General features: G+C 40.4%; 1 protein-coding gene across 1 annotated transcript in view; it reads left to right on the forward strand.

The window, feature by feature from the left end:
* Nucleotides 1–19481, forward strand: part of ARL3 (ARF like GTPase 3) — a 33540-nt gene that overhangs the window by 3846 nt on the left and 10213 nt on the right. The window contains exons 2-4 of the mRNA XM_036086714.2: nucleotides 2402–2545; nucleotides 7061–7177; nucleotides 18796–18846. Of these exons, the coding sequence (XP_035942607.1) occupies nucleotides 2402–2545; nucleotides 7061–7177; nucleotides 18796–18846 (312 nt within the window). The remainder of the gene's footprint in view (nucleotides 1–2401; nucleotides 2546–7060; nucleotides 7178–18795; nucleotides 18847–19481) is intronic.

The following is a 19481-nucleotide window of genomic DNA, read 5'->3' on the forward strand; positions in this document are numbered from 1 at the left end:
CATAGACTTATTCTGCTCTCTTTCCTCCAGCCTCTTAAATCAGCTTACTTTGTACCTTTCAGGCAGAACTCTGATATCTATAAATATCCTCTTCCCTATTTAGCAAACCCTGATAATCCTGTGATCCCCTGTCCTCAGTAGTTGGGTTAATATGATGCTGTACTGTATTTGCATTTGTCTTCCCTAGACCATGCTTCAGATGCCATTTATCATTTTGATTGAAGAAAATAGTAACTGAACTTTCCATTTCTCTGTAATTTCACTTAAAGGTGAAGCATATGAAGTTATTTCCTGATAAGGAAAATCACTCATTAGAAATGTAGAAGTATCATTTTTTGATACCTTTAAGTTAATAAAGTTTAGGTATAGTTAGAATGGTTTTCTCTTCTGTGCTTTGCTTCTCCCCTTTTAAGATGAATAGAAATTAATTTCTCTTCATTGTTCAATTTCAAATATAGTAAGTGTGTAAAAAGTCTCGGCCTGCAGAAAGCAGTATTTTTATTTACAGATTTGTTTTAAAAGAGGAGACACATGAGGGAAAACCTAAAACATTCATTTTGAACCTTGAAAATATTTTATAGAAACATCTTTCATGATTTCTACACTAGTAGATAATGCATGAGAATTTTACCTGTACTGTCGTTTCATGTACTGATGTGATAAATTTCGGTTATTTTAGAATTTTATTGGAAGAGGTAATGAGGACATCTAATCAAGAACTCAGGATGAGTAGTACAATGTGTTTTCCCTGTTCTAGCCTTTTTCTATTACCAGTCCCCTGAGGATCTCAGAATTCTAATTTTAACTGTTCTGAAAGGTGGTATTATAAATGAGTGATTGCAATGTAGCTAATAGAAGCCAGGGAGACTTCTCATAAATATAGTTTAAAAAAGGAATGTTGTCAAAGTATTCAAGGCCAGATAAGATAAAAACAAAAGAAAAATGTCATGCCAAAAAAAAAAATTAAAATTAAAAAAAAGACCTGCCTATCTTTTTGTTTGTTTGAAATCTGTTCAATCATTCTTCCTAAATCTTTTGGTATAGATTTGTCTTTCTGTCTTAAACTAAATCTTCCATCTTATTGCTGGAAAAAATTGAGGCACAGAGAGGTTAATGTAATCCTTAACAAGTCAGTGCAAATACAGAATACTAGAAGTGGTAAACAAAGAGTCTCTGAGGCAGAAAGGAATTCTTAATAATTATGCATATTTGCATATCATTGTCGAAAGACTCAGTTGTTGAGAATTATTTCACAGAATGGTTATTTGATCTTAGTGAACAGGCTGGTTTGAATTATTGCCTGGTGCAATAAGGATAAAAAAAATATAACCATTTTATATAATTCTAAGACTCAGCTTGAAGGAATTTCTGCTTGGGCTGGGAGATTAGATTATATGCCCTTTAAACTCTGGAATTCTTTGATTCTTGTTGTAACTCATGCCTCATTGGAACAAGACTGTCAGCTGCAGGACAGAACAAATAACTATCTTATACAGTTTTTCTTATGTCTGTAGCTAAAAGGCAATATGGTTTATTTCTAGCCATTAAAAAATAATAAAAACAAGAAACAATTATTATATTAAATTACTAGTAAAAAATACCCTGGCTAAATTGTGATTGTTTTTGTTCTTCATGACTGACTGACAATGTTCTAACCTCTCTGTTGTATCCGATTCTTCATCTGAAAAACATAATTTATACTATGCACCTATCCTATATGGGTCTTGTGAAAATTAGATGGTGATAGAGTATTGGGTTTTTTTTAGGTGATCAGAGAGTATTTTGAATGCTGAAGTCTTAAATGTAAACTGAAATAAAGTCTTAAACAATTTTATACAACTTTTTTTTTAGAGTGTGTGTGTGTGTTTGTGTGTGTGTGTGTGTGTGTAGCATGGTAAAATCTTGCACTTACTTGGGTGGATAATTGTATTTAATTCAACAACTATTATCTAATGTCTATCCAATAAGTGCCAGGCATTGTGGGAGACCAAAGCTATAACTCTTACCTGCAATAAATTTCACTCTAGGAGAAAAATACAAAAATCAATTACCTATAGTCTGATATGATGTGTGCTCTACTCTAAGTGTATATGAAGGGCTTTAGGAACATGAATTGAGTAGTAGTTCACACTCCCAGAAGATTTGGGGTGACTGCTAAACTGGATTAATAGGAGGAACAGCAATAAGCCATGCTATTTATTGAGTTGCTGAATTTGCTGAAGTACTTCTGCCAAAACTTAGGAGGAGGAAGCAAATGGAATAAATGACGTTGAGCTGGAAAATAATACTGTGAGCTCTCCACAACCAAGAACTTTTTTCAAGGAGAAGAAGATATTCTGATATCTACTAATATCAAAGTCAGTGCCCCAAAAGTAATCTCTCTTCTTCATGGTTGTTTAAGGGCTTGCTCTCAATTTTGCGCAAATTGAAAAGTGCACCAGACCAGGAGGTGAGAATTCTTCTCCTGGGCTTGGATAATGCTGGCAAGACCACTCTTCTGAAGCAGCTTGCATCTGAAGACATCAGCCACATTACACCTACACAGGTGAGCACTGCCCTGGCCCCAGGTGCTTGTGTGACATATGGAAAGTGATCATAGCAATATGGAAGGCAAAATGGGAAATACAGTTTTGTCCACCCTCAAAGTTTTGTTACTGAGAAAAGTCTATACAATTTAAAAACAATCTAAGATTTCAAAAACATATCGAGTGATTCCATAGGTATGAGGTACTTAGAGTAGTCAAATTCATAGAGACAGAAAGTAGAATAGTGGTTACCAGGGGCTGGAGACAGAGGGGATTGGAGGGGTCATTGCTTAAAGGGCACGGAGAGTCAGTGTTGTAAGATGAAAAAGGTTCTGTGGATGGCTGGTGGTGATGGTTGCACAACAGTGTAAATGCACTTAGTACTACTGAACTCTACACTTAAAAATGGTTAAAATGGTAAATTTTATGTTATGTATATTTTACCAATTGTTAAATAAATCATTTAAATAAGCATATATAGGGGCACCTGGGTGGCTCAGTCGGTTAAGCATCTGCCTTCGGCTCAGGTCATGATCCTGGACTCCCAGGATCCAGCCCCACATCAGGCTCCCTGCTGGGCGGGGAGCCTGCTTCTTCCTCTCCCTCTGCCCCTCCCCTGTGCTTGTGTGTGCTCGCTCTCAAATAAATAAATAAATAAAATCTTTAAAAAGAAAAACGAAAAGAAAATACAGAGAGAATATAAAAGAAAAAAACAGAGTACTGTGAGAAAAACTGTTAATATTTTAGTGTATATTTTTCAGACTTAATAAATACAAATATATCTATCACTTTTTTAATTTAAAAATCCCCTATATTTGGGGCGTGTGGGTGGCTCAGTCGTTGAGCGTCTGTCTTAGGCTTGGGTCATGATCCCGGGGTCCTGGGATCGAGGCCCGCATCGGGCTCCCTGCTCAGCGGGAAGCCTGCTTCTCCCTCTCCCACTCCCCCTGCTTGTGTTCGCTTCTCTCACTGTGTCTCTCTCTGTCAAATAAATAAATAAAATCTTTAAAAAAAAAAATTTTTAAAAATCCCCTATATTTTTTAATCCAGCCTCTTTCCTAAGGCTAAGCAAGCAAAACACAAAGGATCAGGCAACAGTGGTGCTGCCGGTGTGGAAGTTGAAAGACAAATCCTAAGTGGAACAACCCTCCTTCTTTAGACCTGCTTCCCTGTAGGAAATCCTGCGAAGGCTTGACCTTGGACCAACCCGTTGGGTTTCCTCACTAGAGGACAGCCCTGTTGGTCTTAGTCACTTTAAAGTGTTTGAGCATTAGAGGTTTTAGCAAAAGCGGTTTTTTAAGCATTTTCCACCACTGTACTGTGATATAAGTTTAGTGTCAGGTTTGAATGGCTGTGCTGGTCTGTGTACTTCACAGCTTGTGAGTCTTACTGATCTGCAACTTTTTGCAGAAAAGTCATTTCAATTGCTACCAAATAAGCAATTTTACAGCTTCTGAACAAATTTAATGTATAGCCTAAGGAGGAGCAAATTACAGTAGTCTAGCCTAGAAGGGCTAAAAACACATATTACTGTGTCAGGATTTCTGCCAGAAAAAGAAAAGTCTAGGGGTTTTTTTTCTTTTTAATTGAGTATTAGTGGTAGGCTGTCTCTCTTAAGAGTACCAGTAAAATGAGGGCATCCAGCACTGTGAACATAGAAATGAATTCTTAAGTTATGGACTCAAAGTTCCAATTCTAACTTTTAGGCTTTATTTGATATGTTATAGGTGACTTTGTTATTATATGATGTCAAGTTTTCATATTTATTCTTTTTTTTTTTTTTTTAATTTATTTGAGGGGCGCTTGGGTGGCTCGGTCGTTAAGCGTCTGCCTTCGGCTCAGGTCATGATCCCAGGGTCCTGGGATCGAGCCCTGCATCAGGCTCCCTGCTCAGTGGGGAAGCTCTTTCTCTCTCTCCCTCAACCTCTGTGTGTATGCCCTCTCTCTCTCTAGCTCTCACTGTCTCTCAAATAAATAAGTAAAATCCTTAAAAAAATGTATCCTTTTTTTCTATGCATATATGATGGGTATATTTAAAGATTTTATTTTATTTTTTAAAGATTTTATTTTAGAGGGGCGCCTGGGTGGCTCAGTCGTTAAACGTCTACCTTCGGCTCAGGTCATGATCCCAGGGTCCTGGGATCGAGCCCCGCATTGGGCTCCCTGCTCAGCGGGAAGCCTGCTTCTCCCTCTCCCACTCCCCCTGCTTGTGTTCCCTCTCTCGCTGTGTCTCTCTCTGTCAAATAAATAAAAAATAAAAAATAAATCTTAAAAAAAAAAAAGATTTTATTTTAGAGAGAGAGAGCATGAGCAGAGGGAGGAGCAGAGGGGGAGGGAGAGGGAGGGGAAAGAATCTCAAGCAGAGTCTGCACTGAGCATGGAGCCCCATGCAGGCTGGATCTCAAGACCCTGAGATCAGGACCCCAGCCAAAACCAAGAGTCGGATGCCCAACCGACTGAGCCACCCAGGCGCCCCTTAAAGACTTTATTTTTAATTAATCTCTATACCCGACATGGGGCTCAAACTTACAACCCTCGCATGCTCTACTGAGTCAGCCAGATGCACCTATGATGGGTATATTTAAAATAAAAAATAGGGGCACCTGGGTGGTTCAGTCGGTTGGGCGTCTGCCTTCGGCTCAGGTCATGATCTCAGGCTCCTGGGATCGAGCCCCACATCGGGCTCCCTGCTCAGCGGGGAGTCTGCTCCTCCCTCTCCCTTGGTGCTCTCTCTCCCTCTTTCTCTCTTTCAAATAAATAAATAAAATCTTTAAAAAAATAAAATAAAATAAAAAATAAAAATGACGGGGTGCCTGGGTGGCTCAGTGGGTTAATCGTCTACCTTCGGCTCAGGTCATGATCCCAGGGTCTGGGATCAAGCCCCACCTCTGGCTCCCTGTTCAGCGGGAAGCCTGCTTCCCCCTCTCCCACTCCCCCTGCTTAAGCGTCTCCAGTTCCTTCTCTCGCTTTGTCTCTCTCTGCTAAATAAATAAATAAAATCTTTAAAAAAATAAAAATAAATAATACTTATGTAATACCCATTTCTAAATGTTTGCACCCATTATTTCCTTAGAATAATTTCTTAGATTTGTTGGTCCGATGACTTAATAGAATTTTTTTTCTTTTGATGACTTATAGAATTTTAAGGCAGTTGGTACATATGGTCAAATTCCAGGAATTACTCTTATTTATCTCCTGCTTCATTCCAGAAAGATTTGACATTACTGGCTTTGACATTGAATATCGTAGTTAAGTGTAGAACTTTTAAGCACACAAAAGTGGTTTTGTCAATGAGTCAGAATGAAGCTGCCTTTTGCAATAAGCTTAAGCCACTTCCCTTTAGAGTTCTCAAACTTCTAATTTATTCAGTCGTTGGCATCTTACAGGAGCTGTAGTCAGCATCATCCCCAGGTATCCCCTATAGTCCGTTTATCCTCAGTGGCAATTGGGTGGCAGTGTTCCTGCACCATCACACTGTGCCTTGTCCTTCTGCAAGAGGCAAGTTGTATTGGCAGGCTGCCAGATGAGGCAAATGTTTATGGAGACGTCCCCAGGCCCACTTCACTCCAGTTCTCCCGGATGAAATGTCACTTCTGTGATAGCAAGCTGTTGATTGGATTTTTCAAGTCCTGATTTCACTATATCATTCTCAGAAAAAGATTTATTTTTTTAATTATTGCTCATGAAATGCCTTCTCTCCAAACCCCAGAGGTCTTGTTAATTTGTTTCTCTGCACACCAACTCCCAGCTCACAGTTCCACCTGCCCCTGATTTGCTCACCTTCCTCAAAGTTCCACCTTGAGTCACTGTCCTGAAAATGAATACTTTCTTTTCAAGTTCATCAGAAATGCTTATGAAAGAACAGTTTCCAATGCCTGCTTGTTTATTTTCATCACTTCCTATAACTGAGGGCCCCACTTCAGCATTTGAACATGCTGTTCCAGCAGGTCATCCCTTCGTCACGGGGCTAAGAGTCCAGTTACAAACCAGCTTCTCCCATAGTGTCGTGACTTCAGCTCCCTCCTTTTCCTGATTAACCCATATGAAGAAATTTCTTAAAGAATCCTGTCTTCCAGATTGTAGCTCTTGCCTCTTTTTAAACTTGGAATTTATTCTGTTCTATTGAGTCTTCAGATTTAGCTTCTGTTTTTTTGTTGGTTAAATGTAATATTCTGTTAAATGTTACCATCTTGAGGATCCATCAGGAGGTGTGGTCTGTGTTGATTATCAGAACTATTCTTATTCCAAGTTCTTAGCAGTGGTGTATGTGCGCACGCACACGTGTGTGTGCACGTGTGTACTTATTAGAGAAAGTGTCATGTTAGCCATGACATTAATATTGACTCCAAACCCGAATGAAGTAGCATGTAAAAACACATTTCTTTCTTCTCTATCATAGCAGACTATTTTCAGTGTTACCAGTATCACGTTTGGCAGAGTACCTCATAATTAATAAATAACATAGCTGTTAAATATAACTTTGTCAGAATTATCTCAAAGCTTAATAAAGCTTGGTGTTTTTGCCTCTGTTTCAGGGATTTAACATCAAAAGTGTACAATCACAAGGTTTTAAACTGAATGTATGGGACATTGGTGGACAGAGAAAAATCAGACCATACTGGAGAAATTATTTTGAAAATACTGATATTCTCGTAAGTATTCCTTCTCATGCACTAATTCATAGTCTTTTCTGCAGTGTGTTAGGAATATTAACACTGTAATGTTCTTTCTTGTCAGTAATTCCACTACTATAACATTAGTCACTATGAATTTAGGGCTAGCAGGAGGCTGCAGATTGTGAGAGAGAAACATCTTTGTATAATTTGTATATGAGTTTTGCTTTTGCTCAGTACAATGTTGTGCCCACACTCGCCTTGACAAAATAAAGTATTAATTACCATAGTGATTTGAACATCAGAAGGGAAATCAGAGAATAGTGCCCCTGACTCCACCATCCCCAGGAAATCAACAAGAGTATCCCAAAGAGGCAACCAAGATGGTGGAGGTCCTGGAAATAATGATGCATAAGGAATGGTCTAAAGACAGATATTCTTCCTAGAAAAGAAACTTGGAACTGTTCTCAGTTGCTTTCAAGATCTATGTTAAGTCAGAGAGTTTTGCCTCATCATGAATAGTTCTAGAGGACTGGGTGAGGAGCAGTTTGGGGAGTACTAGGTGGTAGAGTTTAACTCAGAATAAGGAAAAAGTCTCCTATCATTTTCACTGTCTGGAAGTAGAAGCAGCTGCCCTGTGCACTGGGGATTCCCTGACTCAGGCAGCATTCATTCAGGAAGGGGCTGAGATCTTAGCTTCCAGCTCACTGTCACGTTCTGTAGGACTACTGTTTCAGAATTCTTGGAGAGCTCACTATCCACATACTCCATTTCTCCAGTACCTCAGCCTCTCAGTTCATCCACCCTACCTTAGCTACTCTCTGTCACGATCATGGCCTAAAACCAGGGGGTCTCATGAACGTGGATAGGAAAAAAAACTGCATATTATTTTCATTAAACTCTAATGGAGGGGGCACCTGGGTGGCTCAGATGGTTGGGCGTCTGCCTTCGGCTCAGGTCATGATCCCAGGGTCCTGGGATCGAGTCCCGCATCGGGCTCCCTGCTGGGCGGGGAGCCTGCTTCTCCATCTGTCTCTGCCTCTCTCTCTCTCTGACTCTATGAATAAATAAATAATTTTTAAAAAACCAACATTTTAAACTCCAGTGGAAAGTTTGCATTTACTACAATTCTGCCCATAGACAAGGAACTGCCATAAAATCAGCCATGTTGGTGACTTCATTACCAATAGAAACCATCGTGCATCTCAAATAACTTCACTCTCTGCTTTTGCTTCCTATGCGTCTTTCTACTGGATCATTCTATGGGCATGCACACAGCCTGTGGCTTCTCTTGTTTAGAAACAAAAAAACTCTTGCCCTGGCTGTGTATCCCATCCAGATACTGCCCTATTCCTCAGTTTCTCTTTAAAACAAAACTGTTAAGAGTTTCCTGAGCTCTCTGTCCTCACTTCCTCCTCCTGTTCTCTCTTGAACCCTCCATTCAAGCTCACCAAGAATTCCACATTGCTAAGGTTTTCCATCCTCCTCTTACTTGACCTAGCCGTACAGTTCATGAAGTCGGTCATGCAGTCATTGAAACATTATCTTCCCCTGTTTTCCAGAATACCGTTCTATCTATCTTGGATTTTCCTCGTATCTCACTGGCTACTCTTTCTCAATCTCCATTGCTTTTTTCCCCTTTGTTTCCCTCCAAATGTTGGAGTGCCCCCACAATTCAGGCCTGTGCTTTTCTTCTCTAAGTTGTGGCTTAAGTGACCTCATCCAATTTCAAGGCATTAATTACCACCTACATGCTGGTGAATCCCACCGCGTTATCTCCAACCAGAAACTCTCCCCTGAACCTCGGTTTCATATATCGCTAGCTGCCTATTTGACATCTCCACTTCAGTAGCTAGTAAGTCCCTTCATCCTCAACATGTCCAGAACCAAATTACTATCTTCATCCACCCCTCCCCAAATCTGCTGCTTCTATCTTCTTCTCAGTAAATGACAGTTCCATTCATCCAAAAGCATTGGAGTCATCCTTGGCTCCTTTTCTTCTCACTCCCCACCTCTGACCTATCAGCCAATCCTGCCAGTTCTACCTTTAGAATATTTCTAGAATCTGACCACTTCTTTCCAGCCCATTGCTACTGTGCATTGATTTTTGCAGTGTCATCCCCACTAGTCTCCTTGCTTCTGCCTTTCCTCCCTAAAGTCTCTTCTCAGTGCTATATCTATAGTGATCCCGTTAACACATAAGCTTCCCATCTCAGAATAAAGCCAAAGTTCTAACACTGGCCTACAAGACCCCCTGCCCTCTGGCTTGTCTTACTTGTCTTGTCTTCCCCCTCTCTAACTTGGTGCCAGCCACACTGGCCTGCTTGCTTTTCCTTCCACACTGGCATACTCCCACCTCAGGGCCTTGGTCATTTGTTTTTTTCCAACTATTTGCAGTGCTAGGATTCTTTTCCCTTAGATATCCTCATGGCTTATCCCCTCACCTCCTTCAAGTCTCTGCTCACATGTCACTTTACCACTGAGACCTTCTCTGATGACTATATTTAAAATTGTGACTCCTATCCCTACCCTTCGGGCACTGTCATTTTTCTCTGCTTTTTTTTCTTTTCTTTGATCAGACCTATTGGTACTCATCACCATCAGAAATGTTTTTATTTATTACCCTTCTCCCCCCTGGAATGTAATGTCTACAAAGACAGGGACTTTGTTGTTTTTGTTTTGTTTTGTTTTTTTCCAACTTTTGTATCCCCAGTGCTTAGAAAAGTACCAAATGAAATGGACAAAAATTTGTAAGATACACTTTATTAGAATTTAAAACTTCTGCTCTGAGAAAGACACTATTAAGAAAATAAAGATATAAGCCACAGACTGGGGAAAATATTTGCAAAACACACATGGGATAAAATACTTGTATCTAAAATATACAAAGAGGGGCGCCTGGGTGGCTCAGTTGGTTAAGCGTCAACTCTTGATTTTGGCTGAGATCATGATCTCAGGGTTCTGAGATCGAGCCCCTCGTCGGGCTCCACACTGAGCATGGAGCCTGCTTAAGATTCTCTCTCCTTCTCTCTTTGCCCCTCCCCCACCAAAATACACACACACGCACACACCTCTTAAAACTCAACAGTAAGAAAGCAAAAAACCCAATTAATAAGGGGCAAAAGACACCTCACCAATGAAGATACACAGATAAGCATATGAAAAGATAATTATCTTAGGGAACTGAAAAACAATGAAATGCCACTACATACATACCAGAATGGCTAAAATCTAAAAAACTGATGATACCAAACGCTGACAAGGAGGAACAGCAACAGGAACTCCTATTCATTGCCTGTGGGAATACAAAATGGTACAACCACTTTGGAAGATAGTGTGCAGTTTCTTACAAAGCTAAATATAATCTTACTAAACCGTGTAATCCAGCAGTCATTCTAATCTACCCAATTAGATGAAAACTTATGTCCACACAAAATCCTGCACATGAATGCTAATAGCAGCTTTATTCATAATTACCAAAAATTGGAAGCAACTGAGATGTCTTGCAGTAGGGAATGAACAAACAAACTGTCGTACATCTATATAATAACATATTATTTCTTGATAAAAAGAAATGAAAAGGGGCGCCTGGGTGGCTCAGTCGTTAAGCGTCTGCCTTCGGCTCGGGTCATGATCTCAGGGTCCTGGGATCGAGCCCCGCATCGGGCTCCCTGCTCGGCGGGAAGCCTGCTTCTCCCTCTCCCACTCCCCCTGCTTGTGTTCCCTCTCTCACTGGGTCTCTCTCTGTCAAATAAATAAATAAAATCTTTAAAAAAAAAAGAAATGAAAAAAAATTTTTTTAAAGGGGCTATCAAGCCACAAAAAGACATGGAGGAAACTTAAATGCATATTACTGAGACAAAGTCAGTCTGAAAAACGATACATGCTCTGTTTCCAACTATACAACATTTTTTAAAAGGCAAACTATAGAAATTAGTAAAAATCTCTACAAGTAAAAGATTAGTGGTTGCCAGAACTCCCAGGGGAGAGTGGAGGGATGGATGAATAGGTGACATACAGAGGATTTTTAAAGTGACAAAACTATTCTGTATGAAACCGTAAGGTGCATACATGTTAGTATGGATCAGTCAAAATCCATAGTTTAAAATACAAAGAATGACTGTGATGTATCAATATTGGCTCATGAATTGTGAGAAATGCACCACACTAATGCAAAAGGTTACCAGGGGAGACTGGGGGAGGGAATGGAGGTGGGGTAGGTACACAGAAATGTGTGCTATCTATGCAATTACTCTGTAAATAAAAAACTGCTTAAAAAATAAAGTGATGGGGGACATCTGGGTGGCCCAGTCAGTTAAGAGTCTGCCTTTGGCTCAGGTCATGATCCCAGGGTCCTGGAGCCCTGCATCGGGCTCCCTGCTCAGCGGGGAGCTGCTTCTCCCTTTGCCTGCCACTCCCCCTGCTTGTGCTCTCTCTCTGACAAATAAATAAATAAAAATCTTTAAAAAAAAAATTGAAGTGAGGGACACCTGGGTGGCTCAGTCAGTTGAGCGTCTGCCTTCAGCTCAGGTTATGATCCCGGGACCAAGTCCCACATCAGGCTCCCTGCTCAGCGGAGAGCTGGCTTCTCCCTCTGCCTGCCTCTCTTCCTGCTTGTGCTCTCTCTCTCTCTGACAACTAATTAAATAAAATCTTTTTTTAAAAAATTAAAGTGAATTAATTATAGATTGAAGTCAAATCATTATGCTGTACACCTTAAGCTTGTGCAGTGCTGTCTGCCAATTATACCTCAATAAAACTGGTGGGGGGGAGCTATAGATTTCTCTTGTGCTTTTTCAGTCAAGAGTTAGGGAAAAGCAGGTGGCTGAGAGAAGTAACAGTTCATTCTGTTCATCTGCTAGATTAAGGTACTTTGAAAGAAATACCCAAATAAGAGCAATATTTAAGGACATTAATGACCATGAGGCTCAATAAGGAGGCCTCAACCTTTCTGGTCTACTTTTAAATCACAAGCTCTAACACCTTGAGGGTAGACTGCAAGGTAGTTGTAACATGACCCAGATTCCACATTTCTTACTAGCTGAGAGTGCCCCGGAATTATCAGACAATCCAGTAAAAGTCAGTTCTGAGCTACCCGAGAGGAGCTTTCTCCAGCTACCTTAGGCTGCCAGTTCCAGACAGTGTTTTGGATTCCAAGTTAACCTTTCATTATTTTCTGGTGCCGTTTGAGATTAAAAAAGTCTGGGGGAGCAGCTGAGTCCCCAGGGTTAGATTCTAAGGCCTTGTGACTCAGCCCTGTCTGCCAGTTTCATAAGCAGCTTGGAGTGGCAGTGGTTGATGGGTTATATTAGTTTGGCTGTATATAATAGTCTTTCATTGTTGGTTGAAAAGACCTATTACCCTAGCCTCCACACTGCCTAGAAGAGCAGGGTTGAAGCTTGACACACTTAGTTACCTAGTTAATTCTTTTCATTTATCTCTAGAGTGCAATAAGAAATTCTTACTTACTTTATTTATTTTTTAAAGACACATTCAGCGTCATGATCAGACTATTACATTTAGCAATCAACAGCATGCGTGCAAAAAAATAAACCTACATTAAAACCCTCTGTTGGAATGTTTTACGCTTTCCCTGGAACAGAAACTAAAATAACCTGTCACACAATTAGTCACAAATACAGTCCTTGAGTTTTTTGCCCATGCACATGAGTATTGTCTAAAACATGTCTTCTTTGTAGCAGCGAGGCCCTGCCACCACTGTGCTTGGCTGAGGTCACAAATCTGTTGTAACCTGTAGCTTCCCTGTCACTTCCCTGGCTCTCCTCTCCTACTCAGCTTTGTTGCCTGGCAGCGATGAAAACCCAGTGCCGCTGCCGTAGCTACTGCTGCTGCTGGAACCACCACAGCCATCTTGGTTTCTTTCGATTTGGTAAAGTTTGGCAAAGTACTGGCCTCCACCACCATGGGGGCCAGAGCTTCTGCCTCCAAAATTTCCTCCTTCCATGGGTCCAAAATTTGAGGATTGATTGTTGTAATTGTCAAAATCATTACGGCTTCCACCACCTCCAGGGTTGCTTCCATCATTACTGAATCCCCACTGCCACCATAGCCACCACCACCTCGACTGCCACCAAAGTCGCCTTGCCCACGAAAGTTCCCTCCACGACCAAAGTTGTCACTCCCACCAAAACCACCTCCATCACTACCACAGAAGTTTCCAGAACCACCTCAGCCTCTTTGGCTGGATGAAACACTAGCCATCTCTTGCTTAGACAGAGCTTTCCTTACTTCACAGTCATGGCCATTCATAGTATGGGATTTTTGAATGACAATCTTGTCTACAGAGTCATGGTCATCGAATGTCACAAAAGCAAAGCCTCTCTTCTTGCCACTGCCTCGGTCAGTCATGATTTCAGTCACTTCAATTTTCCCGTACTGTTCAAAATAATCTCTTGGATGATGTTCTTCAGCGTCTTCTTTCATGCCACCAACAACAATCTTTTTCACATTTAAGTGGGTACCAGCCTTTGAGAATCTTTTCTTGAGACAGCCCTCTTTGGTTCCACAACTCTTCCATCCACCTTATGTGGCCTTGCATTCATGTCTGCCTCCACCTCCTCCACATTGGCATCCCAGACAAACCCAAGGTCTCTGAAGCCCTTGGTGTTTGGATCTCTCATTACCATACAATCCGCCGTAAGCGTTCCCATTGCTCAAAATGGCTCCTCAGACTCTCATCAGTTGTTTCAAAGCTCAAACCTCTGATGAAGAGCCTCCACAGCTGTTCAGGCTCTTTGGGAGACGCTGACTTAGACCTGATGGTGGTGGGAGGGGAGACTTTAATGATGCTTACTTGGCGGTGCCCACGGACAGAAAGAAGTAATCCCAGAAGTTCTTACTTTAGAGCAGGTGTCGACAAACTGATCCAGCCTGCCTCCTATTATTATGTAGCCTGTGAGCTAAGAATGGTTTTCACATTTTTAAGTGGTTGAGGGAAAAAAATCGAAAGAATAATATTTCATAACACATGAAAATAATATGAAATTTAAAGTTCAGAGTCCATAAATGAAGTACTGTTGGAACACAGCCACGTCCACTTGTTTATGGATTTTCTATGGTTTGCACTACAACAGCAAAGTTCAGTAGTTATGAAAGAGATTGTGTAGGCCACAGAGCCTAAAATATTTACCACCTAACCCCTTACAGAAAAAGATTGACAAACCCCACTTTTGAGCATTAAATGGTTCTCTAGAGGTTTGAAAGAGGGCAACTCCTAGAAGTGCCAGTTATTCTCAGGGAAGATGGTATTGAGAACAGCTGACTTCAGCTTTAATAATTTGGGGGAAATGACTAAGAAATAAAACTTGAGGGGTCATAGAAGGAGGGGATAGAACGTCTTCCATTTCTCTTGGACCAGAAGATAACAGCTTTTTGATAGATTAAAAATACATAGTTTTTCAAGATATGGTCATATTACTTCTAAACTCTCTTTGCTTTATTATCAGTTTTGTGTTCAGATGCAACATAATATAAACAAAGTAACTTTGTCATCATTTCCATGCCCAAAGTGTAGTACATCAAGTGAGATAGATCTCAAACAATCATCTCTTGTATTATTTCCATGATATCATGCACACTTGAGCCTGAGTACTTCTAGAACACAAATAATTGAAAACCACATTACCCAGAAACCTCATTTGTCAGTTTCAGCTTCCTCTTAGACTTTTGCTGGAGCTACCGTATCAAGCCCACTTGTTAGTGTCATCTTTCCTTATCTCTGCCTACCCCTCTTGTGGAGGAACACTATGGAGCAGTAAAATGGCCAAAAGGTGTCAGCAGGAGGGAGGAGGACCAGAAGTAAGAGGAGAAACAAAGAGCCCTCCATTCACATGGCTGGATAACTAACTAGTCTCTGGATAATCTAGAGTTGGTTGAACTTCTGTCAAGAAAAAATCATCTTCTCTTGCTCTTCCTCCCACAACCAAATAAAAATTTCAAAACAACTGCCAAGGAAGGTATGAATTGGCTTTGCTTAGGTAAAGCATCATTCTGAGTGCCATGGATTATAACTTCATTTTAGAATAGCTTATGAAACTTGATTTTTGAAAGTCCATAATGTTTTTTTAATATTTTATTTTTTAAGTAATCTCCACTCCATCATGGGACTCGGACTCACAACCCCGAGATCAAGAGTCACACGCTCCACCGACTGAGTCAGCCTGGTGCCCCAGTTCATGTTTTAAGATCGGTTAGAAACACTGTAAATGTTTAACTTTCCCTGATACTTTCAGAGTATTTTTTCTTTTTTTTTTCCTAAAGATTTTATTTATTTGAGAGGGAGTGAGGGAGAGAGAGAGAATGAGTGAGCAAGAGTGCAAGAGCAGGGAGAGAAAGAAGCAGACTCCCCACTGAGCAGGGAGCCACATGCAGGGCTCGATCCCGGGGCCCTGGGATCATGACCTGAGCTGAAGGCAGACGCTTAACCGATTGAGCCACCCAGGTGCCCCCAGGGTATTTTTTTTTCATTGGCAGTTTGTTTAGATAAAGTTTCTAAAAAAATTTTTTTACTTGACTAGATTAACAGCTATTAAAAAAAAAAAAAAAAGATAGACTAACCTTATCCTTAGCTATTGACCAGAAGAAAACAGGTACTTGGGTGAAAATGTGAAGACAGTGGACAGCACTGGGGAGGCAGGCGACAGGGAGGAGAGTATGCCACTGCAGAAAAACAAATTTGTGGGATCACCAGAGACTGGCTTGTGCTAATGACTTTTTCACTTGGCCCTTTTAATAAATGGGGCAGTTGTTTTATAGACTCTCTCCTGGAATTATTGTGTAATAATTTCAAATTTTGTAAACGTTATGTGAGAAACATACTAAATGATAGAATTTATGTGCAGTTTAGGAAAATCCTCCTTTTGAATCTTTTTTTTTTTTTTAAGTAAATTCTACCCCCAACATGGGGCTCAAAATCATGACCCTGATCAAGAGTCACATGCTCCCCCCAGCGGAGCTAGTCAGGTGCCTCCTCCTTTTGAAACTTTTAATGAAAATGTTTCCTGTGAAATTTCCTGTCAAAGCAATAAATAGCAAGTAATTTAGCAATTTTAAGTTAAAAACGTCTTCTCATTCACCTTCGGACTCTGGTATTTGGTGATCTTTCTTGTCTGTGATTTAAACCATCTTTCCATTCCTCCTTTCTCTCCAATTGTCTGTGTTTCATCATGTAAAACATCAATTTCTTAACTGTATCTTTGTCTTCTCAGCCTTGTCTCAGCCTGTCTCAGCCTTCTCTTTCCACTCTTCCCTTCTTACTCACATCCTTTGCTCCCAAGTAGAGTTTTTCCTACTTTGTAATTTCTTTCTTGCCCACTGACCTGCTTGCTGCTTTCAGGCGGCCCTCTGAGCCCAACCCCTCCCAGCCATCACCTGCCCCTCCCTCTCTCCCTCCCTCCTTCCCATCTTCTTGCACTGTTAGCTGAGTGAAGATCATCCTAACCCACTGTAGACTCCCCACTAATTCCAATCAACTCTGTATAGTGAGGTTTACTTCCCGTTGCATTCCTTCTTTCCCCAGCTGTGTTTATACGATGCCTGCTACTTTCAAAACGCCAGCCCCTCCAGGAGAAAAACTAAGCTAACACCATGTTCTCCATGTTGACTTATCAGACAGTCAGCATCAATCTGGAGTATTTGTGGGCAGAGCCCATTAATGCATGTATTGATACTGAGTCAGAGTAATAGAACAATAACAATAAGGCTGCAAAAAAAAAAAAAAAATACCGAGACCAAACACGTAAATCTTTCCTCTTCCTGTGATTCTCCATGAAAGAAACATAGGGTATTCTTCATAGGAAAGGCTGAGACTTGGTTCCTGGTATAATATTTAGCATGAGTAACTCTAAATGAGAAAACAAAAAGCAAGGGAATTTTAATTTTTTTTTCAAAAGAGAGCCAATGTTCAGAGTAGCACAGAATTTGACATGCATACAGAAATGCCTGTTTGCATTACAGTGTACCAGTTTATGTAATTGAAGGGAGGGAGAGGTGAGACTTGCAGTTTATTTTTTGGTGTTTTTTTTTTAATAAAGATTTTATTTATTTGTCAGAGAGAGAGAGCACAAGGAGGGGGAGCTGCAGGCAGAGGGAGAAGCAGGCTCCCCACTGAGCAGAGAGCCTGATGTGGGACTCGATTCCAGGACCCTGGGATCATGACCTGAGCCGAAGGCAGATGCTTAACCACTGAGCCGCCCAGGCGTCCCTTTTGTTGTTTTTAAGTGAATATGCTCTTTTTTTTTTTTAAGTTTTATTTATTTATTTGACACAGAGAGCTCAAGTAGGCAGAGCAGTAGATAGACGGAGATGGAAAAGCAGGCTCCCCACTGAGCAGGGAGCCCGATGCGGGGCTCGATCCCAGGACCCTGGGATCATGACCTGAGCTGAAGGCAGAGGCTTAACCAACTGAGCCACCCAGGCGCCCCGTGAATATGCTCTTTTAAAAGAGTGTTTTTATAATACCATTAGTTTAATAACAAAATTCTTTAAAGAAAGCTTGCAAATTTGATAATTTTTAAGATTAGCAACTGGGAAAACATTTAATATGTCATTTAATGAAAAAAAAAAGGCCTACAAGGGGCACCTGGCTGGCTTAGTCAGAGGAGTGTGCAACCCTTGATCTCAGGGTCATGAGTTACCCCACATTGGGGGTGGAGATTACTTAAATAAATAATATTTTTTTAAAAAGGCCGACAAAATTGTATCTATAATTTTCTTTTTTAATTATGAAGAAGGATTAGAAGGGAACTTTCACAAGAAATTAAAATAATTAATGTGTTTGGGTTCTATAACTTTAGGTGATTTTTCTCCTTTGGTCTTACTTCATTTCCCTTATTGTTCTTATAGGATGTTATTTATGCAATTAATAAAATTCAGTTATGGGAAAGAAAGCTTGGGATTTATAATTTACAGTGACTCTTGAGACTTCTCTTACTTCTGACAAAGCCTGTGCCCTTGCTATTTCCAATGCTTGATCTTAACCTCCCAGCAAGCCTGAGAAGGTGGGAATAGAATGGAGATCAGTGGGTCTCCTACCTTGGCACCTGAAGTCAGCGTGTAGTTAATACTGCAGAATGTACTTTCAGAGCCATGATGCTCCAGGACTGTGGTATTTGTAAATGCCTCAAAACACCATCCCTTCCTGACAATTTGGGAAGCAGAACAGCAGAGTGCTCAAAAGCACCTGTGGACTTTACTGTCGGGTAGGCCTGAGTTTGAATCCGAGTCTTATTAGAACTTGGGCATAATACTTAACTTCTTTGGGCTTATGTTTATCTATGTATAAAATGGGAAAATAATGAAATCTGTCTCATAGAGTCATAATGAGGATTAATAGGGTAAATCTAAGCAAGAATGTTCAGTGAATACACAATAAATATACCTATTTTTATCCTTCTTGGCTCTCCTGACATCTGCTTTGGAGCTTTGCTGGACATATTTTCTGGGTATCCCCCTTAAATCAATCAGTCAATCAATGAATTAGTTTATTTTGCATCCATAGATGAGGTAAGAGTTTTCAGCTCAGTTTCCATTTGTTGTGCTAATGAGAAATCTGCCTGGGGATCCTCTGCTCCTGCAGAAGGTGCCCTGTCTTCTTCTATACCTGTTTATTGAAGGAACCTTCTCCTTTTACTTTACAGATATATGTAATTGACAGTGCGGACAGAAAAAGATTTGAAGAGACGGGTCAGGTAAATAATTCTTCTGTTGAGATATTTTCCAAATAACTGGGTATTCATTAATCTACCTTGTAAATGTATGAGAGCGAGGGAGGCATTTTTTAACCTTTGCAGTTTAAACAACACGGTCATTCTGGCAAGCAAGCAAAACTACCAGTTGCAAAAAAAAAAAAAAAAAAAGTTTAAAAAAAGGTCTTTGGAAAGAAAATTAGTTGAGAGTCCTTCAAATTATTTTTTGATTACAGCCTTTTAGTTTTAGTCAAATTAAATAAACAAGATATAAGCAAATGGAACTTGCCACCATGCTTAAAAGCTCTTCAGGTTTCTTCCCAGGCCACTTACAAATTAACCCAGAGGAACAATTCACTTGTCATTTCTATGTACATTTTTCAATAGCAGCTTAATTGATCCAAGGGTACCTCTGACAAATTTGAAGGGATGGGAGGAAATATGCAAGCCAAGACTAAGCTGCCCTTGTTTCCAAGCCAAGAGATAGATAGACTTAGAACCCAAATATGGCTTTACATGCAAAGTACACGTCAACATGATTACACGGTGAAATTTGTGTACACAGTTTTAAAGAGAGAAGCAGTGGGCATTGACCATTTTGCCCAGATGGAGTATACTGATAAGAAGCAAGGAATAGA

Source organism: Halichoerus grypus, chromosome 7 (assembly GCF_964656455.1).
Source record: "Halichoerus grypus chromosome 7, mHalGry1.hap1.1, whole genome shotgun sequence".
NCBI lineage: Eukaryota > Metazoa > Chordata > Mammalia > Carnivora > Phocidae > Halichoerus > Halichoerus grypus.